Genomic DNA, 15,648 nt, shown 5'->3' on the forward strand with positions numbered 1-15,648 from the left:
TTGCTGGTAGTGGACATTGGAACGGGTCGTCGTCCTATGAACAGCAAAGAGTGGATAACGCACAAGTTCAAAAGAGAAACCCCCATCAGAAGAGAATTCATTTGAAGTTCTATTGCGAGTCCACTTCTAAAATTCTCAACCACTGGTCTTATTCTCAAGAACAAGTAGAGCCAGTCAATTAGTTGGACCCTTCTATAAGAGTCTATAGTTGGAAACCCTATCCATGTCACGACCCAGAGGATATACAAGAATGCCTAGATTCATGTTCAGAAACTTAATCGAAGAAAAACGAGACACAAAAAAAAAAAAAAATGTAGCTTCGGGAGGATGAGGCGACAAAGATTTACGCGAAATATCGTAAATCATAACACATCACTAAAAATTGCACCGAGCAACTTAAGAGCGACAACCCTTGCTAACCTCACCCTCTAATCAGACAATAAGCGCACGCCATCTATGACGAGCGTAAGAACGCATGTTGCGTCAAGATAACCAACGGAGGACGAGCAATAATTCAAGAAAGACACGCGGTATGACCTCAACAAAGATAATGAGCCGATTAATACTCTGTCAAACATAAGAAAAGGCAATATGCCTTGATGATTTAACTGGTGGGACTAGTAGTTGGCGGGTCGGGTCAAGTACAGCTGGATTTTTCCGGGCGGATCCAATACGAGCTCTTCCTTCACATATGATACTTTGATTTTTTCCAAGCCTTTGAAAGATCTTTGCGCGAAATCCGTACAGTCACATAAAGTCAAATTTCAAATGAATACAAGTCTAGTCCACCACCTTGTTTCCTCGTCCCTTCCAATTCCCTGCTTCATCTTCGCATGCCATGTCCATGCATTTAGGGCAAAATAAAGCGCGTGCCCCGACTTTTCTTCTTCCTCTCCCTCTATAAATACCACTAGGACAACTCTCCAAAGCCCCATCATACCAAAGTCCCGATAACCATTGTTTTTAAGCACTTGTTGTCCGCACCATTCTCTCTTTCAAGAGCAAACCAGAAACGATCACCACCACCATCATCATGTTGGAGCCACAGCTTCCTCAATCCCCACCTGCCTCCCCAACCTTGGTCCCATTAACCAAGCCATCTAGCCAAGGCAATGGCGGTGAGATCAAAGAGGTTGCCAGCCCGGCCGCTATCAAGAAGTCGCTGTCCGTCAAAGCGGTAGTGACCGTGAAATCCAGCGCCGGTGGGTTGTTCTCGGAAATCGGGATACTCGGAGGGCTTGATATGATTACTGATCTGGTGGGGAGAACACTCCTCTTGGAGCTTGTTAGTGCAGAGATTGACCCCAGTAAGTATTGAGCATTCAATTTTACCTTGTAATAGTTAACCCAAACTTGCAACAGAAAGCGGGGGCAAAAATCGGTTGAATTTGATTGAAACGTTGTCTTTTACTTTTTGGAGATTTTTACCACGTTCACTATTTGACTTTTATTTGAGTGGAACATTTGAAGTTTTCCAAAGTACCAAAACAGCGATAGAATTATATACGTATTTTTACCAATATTTACAGACTCAAATACCTATTTTTAGGCTTGGAGAAGAAGTCACAGTTTGCAACAAACAAGGATGTTAGATTAAGGTTTGTTTTAAACGATATGGTGCATGTTAATCTACTTAGTACTATATGTGAGAGGTACAATTTTCTTGTCTTGTTCTTAAGCCCCATAGCTAGACTATATATCTATATATGTGCGCGCGCGGGGCGTGCTCTTGTATAATCTATGACTTGGAGAAGCTCTTCTATAATTATCAAGCCAAGTTGGTATATAAATCTTCAATATATGATGTAACATGATGTTTTCTTGAGGAATAGGTTTAGAATTGGTCATTGGCGTTTCGTTCGTTCATCAATTGAACTCTTAACTTTTTATTTTGGTTAATGAAATTCTTAACATTTTTAAAAAGGCGCAATCAAGATAATATGTACATATCAAGTTCTTGACATATTATAGACCATATGGATTCTACTTTTTACCCTTGCTATACTCGACCTTCCACTTAAGGTGAGAGAGAGAGGGAGAGAGACAGACTATCTCTTGGAAGAAATATGCCATGGTGTGCCATATGAGCTCTTGAAGCCGTTCTCTGAGCCCGGTGTGACCGGGAAGGGAGTTCCATACAGCATTTCCATTTGAGGATAGGACATTTCGTGGCGACGGCAATGGTGGTCGCAGATAAATAAATAAATAACCTTTCTTTTTATTTTGTAGAATAAGAGGGGTGTTGGGATATGCCGATGGTAGTGTGATCATCCTAATTTGTGGACAACCTTAACTCTTTTTATGATCTAATTTGTCATTTGACACCGACATGTAAGTAATTATGATCAAAAGATTAATTTCAGTTCTAGTTTTTGGTCGAAAAATCTAATGTTGACTACATCTATCTTCTTCATAAATACCATCTTCCACTACTGTTGCATACTAATGCAGAATCTAAAAACTTGGGTAAATGGTTAGTTCGGTAGATTTGCTAAACATGCTACTTACCCACAAGTGAGACACCAGAGCATACACTTCCTGCTAAGGAGAATTATCAAAAAAGTCTTCAACCTATTATACTTTCGCCAATTCAGTCATAAACCTTTTAATTTTGTGCCAAGTTAGTCCTAAACTTTTTTTAATGTCAATTTCAGTCCTAAACCTTTTGTATTTTTGTCAATTTAGTCTATCCGATAAATTTTGGCTGACCGGTGCTAATGTGGCAATTTTTAATGATGTTTTAATTTTTTTCAATTTTTTTCTTTTCTTTATTTTTCTTTTTTGTTTTGGGTCTTCTCCTTCCTTCAGCCATGGCTGAAGCTGCAGACCAATCGAGAACATAACTAGCAGGCCACTTGCGCCGGTGCCACATCCGCTGGGCGAGGCCAAAGCCAATGCCATTGGGCGAGGCCAAGCCATGCCAAGGCTGAGTGAGGTCTAGCCTCACCATCGCCCAGCCATGGCGTTGCCGTTCTAATTCCTTCCTCCTACTCGAACCCTTCAAATCTCTCATCTTGTTCCCAAGCTGGCCACCATGCTCGCTCTCTCTCTCTCTCTCTCTCTCTCTCTCTCTCTCTAATTCGTACGTGTCGCCATGGCTAATCGATGGCGAGGCCGAGCTCACACAGCCATTATGTTGCGGTGACAGCAATGGCGACGCCATGGCTGGGTGAGCTTGACCTTGCCCGGTGCCGGCGTTGTCGTGACCTAAAAATTAATTTAGGTTAATGGATTATTAGGTTAATTAGATGAATTAACTAACCTAATACGGACTCTCCCAAGCCCTACCAATTCGCAACTTAGGTTTGATTTTTAATTTAGGAGCCGCCACTAATCTTTTTTGGTAGGTAGATTAGATACCTAAATAAAGTACGGGAAAATACTTTATTTTCTGCTAACCGGAGATTTAGGGTTCGGGGACTTGATTATGTTAATTTTTAATTAATACCCTTTCGGTACCAAATTTCATGAAAATGCATTTTCCTGATTGATGATTTGTGATTTTGATTTCTTTTTTTTTTTCGGATTTTTTTCATTTTTTTTTTTTTTGGATTTTCCATTTTTTTATTTTTTTGAATTTTTGAATTGAAACAGACGAATTTGAACAAAACTAAACAAAAATGCCCATAATATACCTTTAAATCCGATTTTTCGATAAATCTTCCCATTCCCGAAGATCGGGGCTAGAGCAAGATTTTATTCACTACATTCTCGAGGATTCGAGCTAGTATGCAGATAGTGGTATAAGATATCAACGTCCCTTCTCGCCAAAGGGCGGAATACGAAATCTTTTACCAAATTGCCGTCCCACCTCATAAGATCATGGTTAAGGCTTGCAATTTAATATTCCGAAGGGTCGGGCACAAGGGAGCATATATTATAGGCAATTTTGTTTAAAAATATTCAAATATTTATTGAATTTTTGGAAATCCTTAGGGGATTCCAGAATTTTCAAGGAGATAAGCTCCTATCCACAAATGATTGATATCTTTTAATTCAAGAAAACTTATCTCTCGAGATCTAAATTTTTTAGATAATTCCTCGAATTTTAAAGATATATTCAGAATTCCCAACCGAGATACGGATCTTATCCGATATGCTTAGGATTCGGATATTTTAAATAGAGCAACAAAAGATGTCAAATATTCTAGAGATAGGCATAATATCCACAAGATTTGCTCAAGATTCCAATTTTCCAATTTAAACAAAAATCCTTACGGATAATGTCAAGTAATCCGGACAAATTCAAACAAGATAACTTTGATATCTAATAGTAGAATTTTACCTTATCTTGCGAATTGGAATATCTGAATTCAAACCTTGCTCGAAAATTGCGCACCAAGCTCGGATGATTTGGCTTGATCTAGAGAATTCCGCACGCGTTAAGGACTTCGGCAAAGACAATTTTGTCATGCTTGAGTGGAATCCTCCAAAAATCTGCACACGTCCCACCAGTGTAGTGATCTACCTTTGTTTGCCTTCCCTTCACAAGTGCACTCCCTCCTCTGGAAATCTAATGACCAAATCTGGAAAAATAATAATAATATGATAGCATTGACCTGCACACTTGGCAATCACAAAGAATTATGGAGAGAGAATAAATCATGGGCTCATGCATGGATCCTTTGTCTCGCAGACACTTGCTTTGGTGTTTTTCAAGAATGATCAGTCACGGCATGGACCTAGTAAACAACAACCGGCCTTGTTCTTTGGGCACAGTTCAGGCATGATTTGGCTGCATAACAGCCCGGATCGCTGCACACTCGGCAACAAAGATTCATCAAGAAAACCATATAGAAGTATCGTCGGTTGCTGATAGTTGGTCTCGAGACAAGACGGCACAGAAGCTGGTTCGTCAGGGAGAATTAGCAGCGGACTCTAGTTGATGGGCAATCATACTAAGCTGTGTGTGCGTATCTAGGCACGGCTCAAACAACGTCGATGCTGGACCTTCATTGGGTGTTCTTCGGAGTTGCAGACTTCAAGCGATGGAGAAGAAGGCTTTGGTTTTCCTTTTATTTTTTATTCTTTTCTCCCTAGTAAATGGACGTGAAGTGACTTAATGACCTTGAATCTTGAATAATTTTTTTTCTGGACATTGCAAATAAAGAGCAAAAGGAGAGTCTTTCTGAGTGGGTTTGCACAACAAATAATCAAAACAGAAGGGAAAAAGAAACCGAGGAAAGAAAAACTTCTCTTCCTGTCGTCATCCTTGCGCTCTCATGGTGAAGTCTCTCTTGGACGTTTCTATGATGGACTTGTATCGACCAATCAGAGAAAGGAAGACCTCTCTCTCTCTCTTAGAATCCTATGTCTCGTGTGTGTATTTTCTGAATCTTTCTGAACGTGATTGATGTCGAGCTCCCTCCTCCGTAGACGTCTTCTTTGGCTTCCTCCTCTGTGAGTTTTCCACCAAGAAGAAAAGAGACCATGATTCTCTCTCTGGCCGTATGTGTATAATGTTTGGCCCCCCCAACCCTAGGCATAACACTTGTATTTATAGATAAAAGTGTTCCAAATCAAGTACCTAAAGTTTCTTAATTTTTATAAAATAAACCCGGGGTCAAGATATAACTTAAATTAAGTCCCCAAGGGTGTAATTGCACAAATTGATCCTTGAATGAGCTGAAAATTTTGACCTAGCCATATAGATGGGCTAGTCGATTTTTCATGTCAATTGTGAGCTTAATTAGGCTTTTTTCCAAATAATTGGCATTTTAAATAAAGCCTTTTTCCTAAAATATAAGCTCCAAAATAGTTTTAAATTTTCGGCACATATGTCCATGAATTGCTAAAAAATTTGCCCATCGGTTTAAGTCCAAATCGTCTGACAAATTAAGCTCGATCTCGCACCGCCGATCCGGATAAATGCTGATGCAATGCATGAATGAAAAATGACTTAATTATTTTTGTCTAGAACTAAAAGATTAGCTCTAATTTTCTATGCAAAAATGATTGAAAAGTTTAGTCAAAATTTAGGTGTCAACGGGCGTCGCTAGCTCTAGTGGCCCGTCGGCTATATCCTCCACTGGTTTGCAAGTTCAGCCATAGCTAAAGGAAGGAAAAGACCCAAAACAAAAAAGAAAAATAAAGAAAAGAGAAAAAATAAAAATAAAATATTGAATAAAATATTATTAAAAATCACGACGCCGACGACACGTCAAGGCCAGCCGGTCAGAGTTTGCCGAATGGACTAAATTGGGATAAATAAAAAAGGTTTATGGCTAATTTGGTACAAAAAAGGTTTATGGCTAATTTGGCACAAAAAAAGGTTTATGACTAAAATGGTACAAATTAAAAGGTTTACGATTAAATTAGCAAAAATTAAACGGTTGAGAACTGAATTGGCAAAAGTATAATAGGTTTAAGACTTTTTTTTGACAATTTCCCCCTTCCTGCCATCAAATCAACGAGGGCATAAAAATAAATAGATTAGATGGGAGTTATTATCGCTAGTACCATAGTCTCTGCTTTCTGGAGATTTAAGGAAAGGGCAAACTTGATCTGAACTTAGGAGGAACTTCATAAAGTTAACCTGAGAATTGCATGTTCTGAAGTCGATGCTCCGAGCTCCGATGTTCATATTCAGAAGATCGAGTACCACCACACTGAAACTGGACCTTCCATTCAGCTATGACTTATTTCTCACGTATAAATTGCAAGTGACAGGTAATATACCACTTCCAAATTAATTGCTTGTAGCTGTACGTAAAGTATGTTACGTCTCGTGGAGGTCAAAGGCGGTCAGACTAGAGTTTGACAACTATGAATACAAATTCGGTGCCTCTAATTTGGGGAAAATTACCAAAAAGTCTTAAACTAATTGCATTTGTGCTAATTCAGTTTCAAATATTTTAATTTAGCCAATTTAATCCAAACATTTTTATGATTTGCCAATTTAGTCATAATCCTTTCAACATTTTGCCAATTTAATTCTTCTAACTAATTTTGACCGAAAATCTTTAATGTGGCAGTCTACTCAGCGTCGGTCATCTTATGTGGCCAAGTCAACACCGACGTGGACAATTTTACAATTCCGGGGATGGCCTGTAAAGGGAAAAAGGAAAAATAAATAAAAAAAAAAAAGAAGAATTCATAAATCACAAAAATTGTCCACGTCAATATCGGTCATGCCCAGTGGGACGACGGCATTGACTAGATTGTCACATCAACTTTTACCAGTCAAAATTAGTTGAGAGGAATAAATTGACAAATCGTTAAAAAGTTTAAGGCTAAATTGGCAAATCTTCCAAAGATTTAGGACCAAATTTGTGAAAAATTTAAGATTAAATTGGCGAATCGTAAAAATATGCAGGACTAGATTGGCTAAAGCGAGAGGTTTATGATTAAATCGGCACAAGTACAATAGATTTAGGACTTTTTTAATAATTTCCCCCTCAAATCAGGCAAGTCAATACATAACTAAACCCCTCATTTTTACACCTAAAATTCTCCAGCCTAGACATTTCTTCTCTCTTCTTTGTCAAAACCTTAGTCACTTTAAGTACTGGAAGGTCCTATTGAGTAAAATCCTACGAGACTTCATTGTTTCTGGTGCGCAAAGATCCCATCCAAAGGGAGATCAATCTAGTTTGAAGCCGACATATGCATCTAAAAAATCCCACCGACAATGGAGCGCGACGAAGATCCTCTCTTCTTTTTTTTTGCCGGCTGGTATTCTTATGAACAATTTGTATAATGTAAATCTGTAACTCTGCTTTTTTCTCTCTTTTTCAAGATAAATTGAGAATATATCATTCTTAACTCGACGCTTGGGTACGTCATGTTAGGTTGAAAAGAAATAGAAGATCAATCGGCGGAGAGAAATGGGGGACTTTTTTTTTTTAGGGTGTATTGAGAAAGCTTCTGAACCAAGAGGCGGAGAGCTTTGGGTGTCTCTTGAGCCCATTCTTGTAATCCACGTAGTTGATGCCGAACCGGACGGTATACCCGTTGTTCCACTCGAAATTGTCTAGCAACGACCATGCAAAATACCCTTTCACGTTCACACCATCCCTACATACCAAAGAACCAATAAATCATGTCCAGAAAATAAGAGATTTCAGTGCCAGTAAATTTCAATCCATGTTGGTAAGTGTCAATAAGTTGTTAGGTTAAAAAAAAATGACTTGTGACTTTATTCCAAGTACCTTGTCGGTAATTTACCGACGTCTTTATGAAAATTGCAATTTTTTTTTATAATTAGCAAGTTAGTAATTTTTATTCTCACGTACCAACTTTTGTTTGCATGATTCATTAATGCTCTGACTTTTGAATGAACGAACGAACGAACGAAGTCTTATATGAAATTTTTTGCCTAATTAGAGTGACTTACCAACTTTTATCTAGTTCAATTATCAACTATTTTTTGTTACCAACTCCGAAAGTTTAATTATCTTTTCAGTTACCAAATTTTCTATCGAGTTACCAACTTTCATTAGCAACTCATTTCACTTGCTCACTATTTTCATAGATTACCAACTTAAAATAACATACTCACCAACTTTTCAAATGAAATTACCATCCAGTGTTAGGATAATTGTCGACTATCCTTTGTGTTATTTACAGATATGTATTTTTTTTTTTTTGTTTATGATATCCAACCTTGCTTATTATTTGCAAACTTCTATTTTCATTTGTCAGTGATGCTCTAACTTACCAACTCCTTTTAAAAATTGCCAAAATATTAATCAGCTTATCAATCGTTCTCCGATTAAGTTGTCCACTGGTTTTTCATAACCAACTTCAATAACTAGCTTGAATTTAAGTGATACATCAAGTAATTCTAAGTAATCAACTCTCATTTGAATTAATTACCGCCATCTATGTGATTTTTCCAAATTTAGCAAATTTTAGACACTCGGCAGCATAGGGAAAAAAATCATTTTTTTCGGAAATGGGGGAGTGGAATTGTCTATGAGAGAGAGAGAGAGAGAGAGAGAGAGAGAGAGAGACGCACTTGATTGCTCTTAAAACGTAGCAAAGATGACGATAATAATAATCTATTCTCATGTTGTCGACCAGTTGTTGCTCGAGCGGTAGCGTCTCGTTGTTGAACTCATCAATGCCTGTACGCATGCATACAAAAATATCTGAATGAGAATTTTATAGGAGTAAGGAGACATGCATGATAAATGAGAAAAATTCATAATACATTTCCCTTTTATTTCGATGAATCCATGTTACTTGTTTGAATGGCGTATGCAGTGCATACTCTTGTGCAAGACACCGGCGAGTGCGAAAATATTTGAAACTAGCAACCTATACAGATCTATTACATTAGAAACAAGATTATATCTGTGTGGTATTCGTGGTGTGGCTATTTCCACAACCTTTCTCGATTAAACATATTAAATAAATCCTAAGGTTGGGTTTCTAACTAAATTCGCATTTTATGGTCTTCTTTTTCTTTGTCTTTTTCTCTTTCTTGGTTTTGAGGGAAGAAGTAAATTATTCTCTTCAACAGGAATTGAGTATACCGAGATAGAAAGTGGTTACTAATGGATGAGTGTCACCTAAAAAAAATTATATTGTTAGATATCGAAACATGCCATTGGCCACGAAAAAAGTATGAACACATGCTTAGCTAAAGTTGAAGGCTAATTTGGTCAATCAACTTAAAAGCGTGTCTGTTTAGTCAAAATAGTTTGGAACTAGCCACACCACTTCTCTTTTTATCTTGTTTGTGGAAATTAATCTTTGTCTATGTAACAAAATAGCAAATGTTTTTTTACCGTTTTCCGTGATGTAAATGAGAGGGTCGTTGTATTTCTTCTTCACGTACAACAGAAGACGTCGTATTCCTTTAGGATACACGTACAACCAATCCGACGCAGCCTGTACATTTCATTGAAATAAATATCAGATTTATTCACCACTACTTTGAAGTACATGGATTTCATCAACTAGAAGACAATAAAAAAGACAAAATTCACCGCTTATATAGTTTGCAAGTTACACAGGGTCTAAGCATAGTGTATGATCCATGTTCAAGCAACTAGTGTATTTTTTTTTTTCCTTGTTTTTTCCTTTTTCTTTCCTTTCTTTTTCTCTCATTTCATTTTTCGTGTCATGAAGTAAATAGCAAAATAGGGAAATACCTACCATAACGGACACTCACCTTTGGACCAATTGGGATGCCATTCCTCATAGCTACAACAAATAAGAGTAACCCATACGGTTAGAAAGAAGAAATTGTTCATTAGACTCGGTCAATGACCGAAAATGAAACTCGTTGAAATCAATTGCAATAGTAATCTTACTCGAAAGATTGGTATGGGCATCTGTTAAGTAGCTTGGACTTGGGCCTATCATGTGCGGAGAGTAGGCGGCATAGTTTGCGGTGTAATAGTTCAATCCGAGAAAGTCGATCGAGCCTTTCAACATGGCCGATTGCAGTAGCGAGAACTTGGGAAGTCTCTCTCCAACAAGAGAGCGCATAGAATGTGGATAGTCTCCACGAGATAATGGGTCCAAGTACCTGATGAACCAACTAACATAGAGTTATTTTCTATGTTACACGTTCTACCGATATATGTAACGAATCTATGTAATTATGCCATGAATATAATTTGCAACTTTTGGAAAGCAAATTTTCTTAGCTCAGTCCATTTCCTAAACATATGGTGGTTGATTACGAAGTAGGCTGGGCTTAACTAGTAATGTGGATTAAGTGGCACGTGCAAATTCATCTTACTAGTTAGATTTTTTTAGGATCAAGGATCTAGACATAATAAAATCTCTAATAATCACTTTGAACAATCATACAATATTGAATATAAAGGAAATAAAAAAAAAATTCAAAAGGATGGCACACTTACCATCCAAGAATGAAATCTAGGGCTCTTGATGCAGCGTTCTTGTGGTGTTTGGCATCTGAGTAAGGCAATATCCATGGAGACACTAACGTTATCCCTATTTTCCCTTTTTGAGATTCCTGCATAAGTTCCAATGTTTTGGTTAAAAGTTTCTTGGTAAGGATGTGCAAAAAGAAAAATTACCTAATTTACTAAAAATTAAAGGGCCAAATTTAGTTAGCTATCAAGAAATTCTTTTATGACAAGAAAGCTCATTAAATCTACGAACGGTCGAGCACAACTCAGTGACAAAGCATCAAGGTGAAGAATTTGTCGGTAGAAATCTGAATTTGCAGCAACATGTGTACACAATTGACTCAAAATAGACGGGTACATGATAGCAGGAATCTTGACCGCTCACCTGATACTTATCCCTGTACAACTTAACCGCCGCAGCATGAGCAAGAAGCAGGTTATGAGACACCAAGTATGGCTCGATCCCAGAATCACCGCCCGTGCAATTCAACCTTTGCCACTTAGAGCATCGACCAGGTGCGGTCAATCCAATGGCATAGCCTCCTACGCTATAACTGAATGGCTCGTTGAGCGTTATCCAGTGCTTCACTCTATCGCCAAATTCCTCGAAGCACACACCCACGTAATCTTGGAAGTCATCCCTGATTTCAAATGTTAAATTAACCCAACTGCTCGTACTTATGAAAGATTTATCGAACTATGTATAACAGCGGTATCGTGTAACATATTATCATGGTATCGTTTGAAATCGATTGATTGCTCTCGTCTTACAATTTGTGCGCTCGTTATCAAGCACAATGAATAAAAGAAAACTAATTACATGATAATATCATGTTAATGTTATCGAATTTGGGGGACTCACACGATGTGAGGACTCAAGAAACCGTCGTACTCATCTTCTAAGGTTTGGGGAAGGTCCCAATGGAATAAGGTCACAAAGGGTCGAATACCTACATTAATATATCAGAAGTAAATCATCATACGATCCATTGGGTGTGCGAAATTAATTGAGAAATAATCAAATACCTTGTGCTAGTAGCTCATTAATTAGGTTGTTGTAGTAGTTGATACCTTCCATGTTCACACCCCCACTCAGCTTTCCTTCTGAAAGTTGCCCCAATGGCAATTTGGTGAATATACCATTTATATCGTCTTATTAACTTGGGAAACAAAGGATAACATAATCCAAAACCATCTACATGGCTATTGCATCTTACAATAAATTTCCAAAATTTAATTGATGGGTCCATTAATTTACGTCATGAAGGGGGCCAATTGAACAGAAAGAAAAATTGAAGGGAACATTTAGAATTTAATCAAGCTTACTCGGCAAAATTCTGGACCAGGAGATGGAGAATCTGTAAGCATCTAAGCCCATTTCCTTCATGATTCCAACGTCTTCCTGCACAACACTAATTTGTACAATTAATAAAATATACTTAATTGCCCTTGATAACCCTTTTTCTGCTCTTACATTTGATATGACGTGACGTGACAAGAAAAAAAAAAATGGGCACTAACATTTGTTTAAATAGAAATTTGAGTGCAAAAGAGAGTGGACCTTGTATCGGTGGTACGAGTCAACCGCAACATCTCCATTGCTTCCATCATCAATTTTACCTGCCATTGTTGACCAAACCTCATGAGATCAGACAAAAACAGATAATGCGACAGGGCGAAATGAAATCATTCAACGCTACTTATTATGTTACAGTCGGTGCCACTTGCCTAAAACTAAACGAATATGGACATATACATGTGTGATTATTGAAATGTCATGGGCAATGCGATTGGAAGATGTGTCAAAAAAATCATAAACCTATTGCATTAGTGCTAATTCAGTCATAAACAATTTTTTTTTGTGTCAATTCAATCCTAAACCTTTTACATTTGTGTCAATTAAGCCCTAAACATTTTATTGGTGTTAATTTAGTCCTAAACCTTCAGTATTATTGCCAATTCAGTTCTAAATCTTTTATATTTATACCAATTGAGTTAATCCGGTCAATTTTGACCGAAAATCGCTAGCGTGAATATCGATTGTCCTACTTGGCACGGCTAACGCTAACTTGTATATTTTTTAATATTATTTTAATATTTTAAATAATTTTTTAAGTATTTTTTTATTTTTTAAAAAATTATTTAAAATATCAAAAAAATATCTGCGTTCGCGCCAACCATGCCACGTAGGATAATTGACGTCCATGCTAGTGATTTCCAATTGAAATTGGCCGAATTAACTTAATTGGCATAAATGCAAAATTTTTAGGACTAAATTGACACTATTGTAAAAAGTTTAGAACTGAATTGACACTAATAAAAGGTTTAGGACTGAATTGGTACAAAAAAAAAGTTTAAGACTGAATTTGCACTAATGTAATAGGTTTAGGACTTTTTTACACTTTTCCCCAATGTGATTTGTGTCCACGAGGAAGGGAAATAAATAAACATGGTCTCGTTTATCATATCTCTCTCTTTTTGCCCCCCGGCTTTGACAATTAGTTCATCTAGAAAGAATGGTTCACCTAAGGCTGCTTTCTGCATAGAAACTGAAGAGCGCACGTCCTCCACCTCTCAACTTCCAATTCTCAAGATCAGTAAGACAGTTTCCAGAGCAAAAGAAAGACTCCCACCAACTCATTTCTCTTTCTCTTTCTCTTTCTCTTTTTTCTCCTCCTCCTCCTCCTCCTTCTCCTCCAGGACGAGACTTGACGATCAGTTCGACGATAATCAAGGTCTAAAACTCGTCTATGGTACCGACAATTTCCACGGCATGGACAATTAGTTCCATTCACCGTGTCATTCATACATAAAATAACCGACTAGGCCAGGATATCGAATGTTGAGAGAGAGAGAGAGAGAGAGAGAGAGACCTGGGTATTTGTGAGTGTAAGTGTCCCATATACTTGGCCATCTACCCCCTTCATTTGCTGCACCTTCATACTGAACAAGAACCAAAGAACAGCAAGCAAAAGCATCAGAAAAATCACTGCCAAAATCGGATTTTTCACCTTTCCCTATTCAGAAGAGAGGAAATTTGGTGCTTATATAAAGGAGATCAGACCTGATAAGAGGCAGAGGCAGTGCCAAAGAGGAAACCACGTGGGAAGCTGCTTCTGTTGAGCAAAGCTGTGCCATGGATGGGTGTTGTCGTGGCTCCACTCTCGCTCACCCAACCCAACGCAACCACCATCAAGCTTGTCAGGAGCATATACCCTTGAAGACACATCATGATCATGAGCTTTCTTTTGTCAAGGCTTTGCTTTGTATCTGTCCATTTATGTATCTGTCTGTTTGAGAGAGAGAGGGACGCGCAAACCTTTTTTCAGAAAAAAAAATCAAAAAAATCATAAACTTATTGTGTCAATATAAATTCAATTCTAAACTTTTTAATTGGATCAATTTAGTCCTAATCATTTTTGTATTGATACTAATTCAGTCGATTCGATCAATTTAGGGCGAAATTTGCTAACGTAGACGCCGGACATCTTGCGGGGCACGACTAGCACTAATGTAGACATTTAATAATTTTTTAAAAAATAGATTTCGAATTATATTTTCCTTTTTTTCATTCCTTTTTGTTCTTTCACATTGGTCGGCGAAGGTTGCCGGCAACCCTCGCCAGCCACCGGTTGAGGGCCCGAGAGGCTGCAAAGGCCCTTGCCTTGGGCCCTCACGGCCCTACTGGCTAATGTGAAAAAAAAAAAAAAAAAAAGAAATGCGCACATCTGTAACAACCGCTCCACGTCGGATGACCGGTATCCACGTCGGTGATTTTCTGCTAAAATTGACCGAACGGACTGAATTGGTATCAATACAAAAAGATCTAGAATTACATTGGTCCAATTAAATTGCTTAGACTCAATAGATACATATACAACAAGATTAGGAATTTTTTTTCCCTAACATAGATATAGGACCTCTTCCCTTTTCAATTTGGAAAATGCTTTACCGACAGTACTCTCGGTTACAGTACAATCTCAATCGTCGATGCACGCATCATCATTGCGTGTTTTGCGCTAAGCTCTCATTGATTCGGAGATCGTGTGGTCATAAATATCTGACAGTACAGTTAATCTATCGCGTTAGCAACTTCCTTTCAAATCCTGCGCGTAATGTAACCAAGTCATGGCATTTTGGCAATATTACTTTTCAAACAAGAAAATCATCGACCTTATTTCTGACGAAGCTACAATAGGAAGCACAATATTCGCTGAAAGAAAAGAATCCCAAGGTCAGGATACAGACTTTCTCGGTTGTCTTTTGAAAATCGGCAGTACATTGATCATCCAAAGAGCCCAAAATGGGGCGATGTTATCATTAAAAACCTGAGGACCAGAGCGAGTCACGATCGGCCAAGTTCACGACTTGTCCTGCTCTAGACGGCAGTGAAGTCCAGTGCATCTACTTAGCCAAGAAACGCGCATGCGTTATCGGGCAGAAGATAAGCAAAAAACAAAGCAAGGATGATCGGTCCGGTCCGGTCCGTCCGGGTTGGTTTCCCTGAAACTCGTATGCGTCGAACAGGTCGCGCGGTACGTAATCCCCAATTTGAGGGCACCGACCCGTTAAAAGTAAGAAAAGCAATGCGATGTGTTTGGTACATGATGAAACAAAAATAGTGATATTGTTGCCCTTTTTTTTTTTTTTTCCTGCAGTTGAATAAGCCTAGCGGTTGACACAGGAAAGGAAACAACTCTTACCTTGGCATCCATACCTTCCTCAAAAACATTTGTGAGCTTTGTAACCATCGCCGGCCAATGTAAAAAAAAAAGAAAAGAAAAGAAAAGATTAAAAAATGAAAAATATTTGAAAA

At 38.0% G+C, this 15,648-nt stretch overlaps 1 protein-coding gene across 2 annotated transcripts; it reads right to left on the reverse strand.

Annotated features, from left to right (window-relative positions):
- Positions 1 to 7,512: 7,512 nt before the first annotated feature.
- Positions 7,513 to 14,067, reverse strand: LOC115738231 (beta-glucosidase 13-like). Of its 2 annotated transcripts, XM_030670801.2 has the most exons (13): positions 13,897 to 14,067; positions 13,706 to 13,775; positions 12,394 to 12,452; positions 12,159 to 12,234; positions 11,859 to 11,936; positions 11,695 to 11,782; positions 11,218 to 11,473; positions 10,821 to 10,936; positions 10,263 to 10,480; positions 10,121 to 10,152; positions 9,735 to 9,837; positions 8,960 to 9,068; positions 7,513 to 8,016 (listed from the first exon to the last, which is right to left on the reverse strand). In XM_030670801.2, exons 1-13 carry the CDS (start codon positions 14,062 to 14,064, stop codon positions 7,845 to 7,847), a joined length of 1,545 nt encoding a protein of 514 aa, XP_030526661.1. In that variant the 5' UTR covers positions 14,065 to 14,067; the 3' UTR covers positions 7,513 to 7,844. The 2 variants fall into 2 exon arrangements, with proteins under 2 accessions (XP_030526661.1, XP_030526662.1); XM_030670802.1 differs by lacking the exon at positions 8,960 to 9,068 and having other exon boundaries at positions 7,874 to 8,016.
- Between the last annotated feature and the right edge of the window lie 1,581 nt (positions 14,068 to 15,648).

Source organism: Rhodamnia argentea, chromosome 8, assembly GCF_020921035.1.
Source record: "Rhodamnia argentea isolate NSW1041297 chromosome 8, ASM2092103v1, whole genome shotgun sequence".
Classification (NCBI taxonomy): Eukaryota; Viridiplantae; Streptophyta; class Magnoliopsida; order Myrtales; family Myrtaceae; genus Rhodamnia; species Rhodamnia argentea.

What these genes read in the sequence shown, in the direction of transcription:
- LOC115738231 (XM_030670801.2), bottom strand. Translation starts at nt 14,064, where the DNA reads ATGATGTGTCTTCAAGGGTATATGCTCCTGACAAGCTTGATGGTGGTT. An exon ending in TGTACAGGGATAAGTATCAG is followed by an intron (nt 10,937 to 11,217) that starts GTGAGCGGTCAA and finishes GAACTTATGCAG; the next exon opens with GAATCTCAAAAAGGGAAAAT. An exon ending in TACGTTTTAAGAGCAATCAA is followed by an intron (nt 8,017 to 8,959) that starts GTGCGTCTCTCT and finishes TTTGGTATGTAG; the next exon opens with GGATGGTGTGAACGTGAAAG.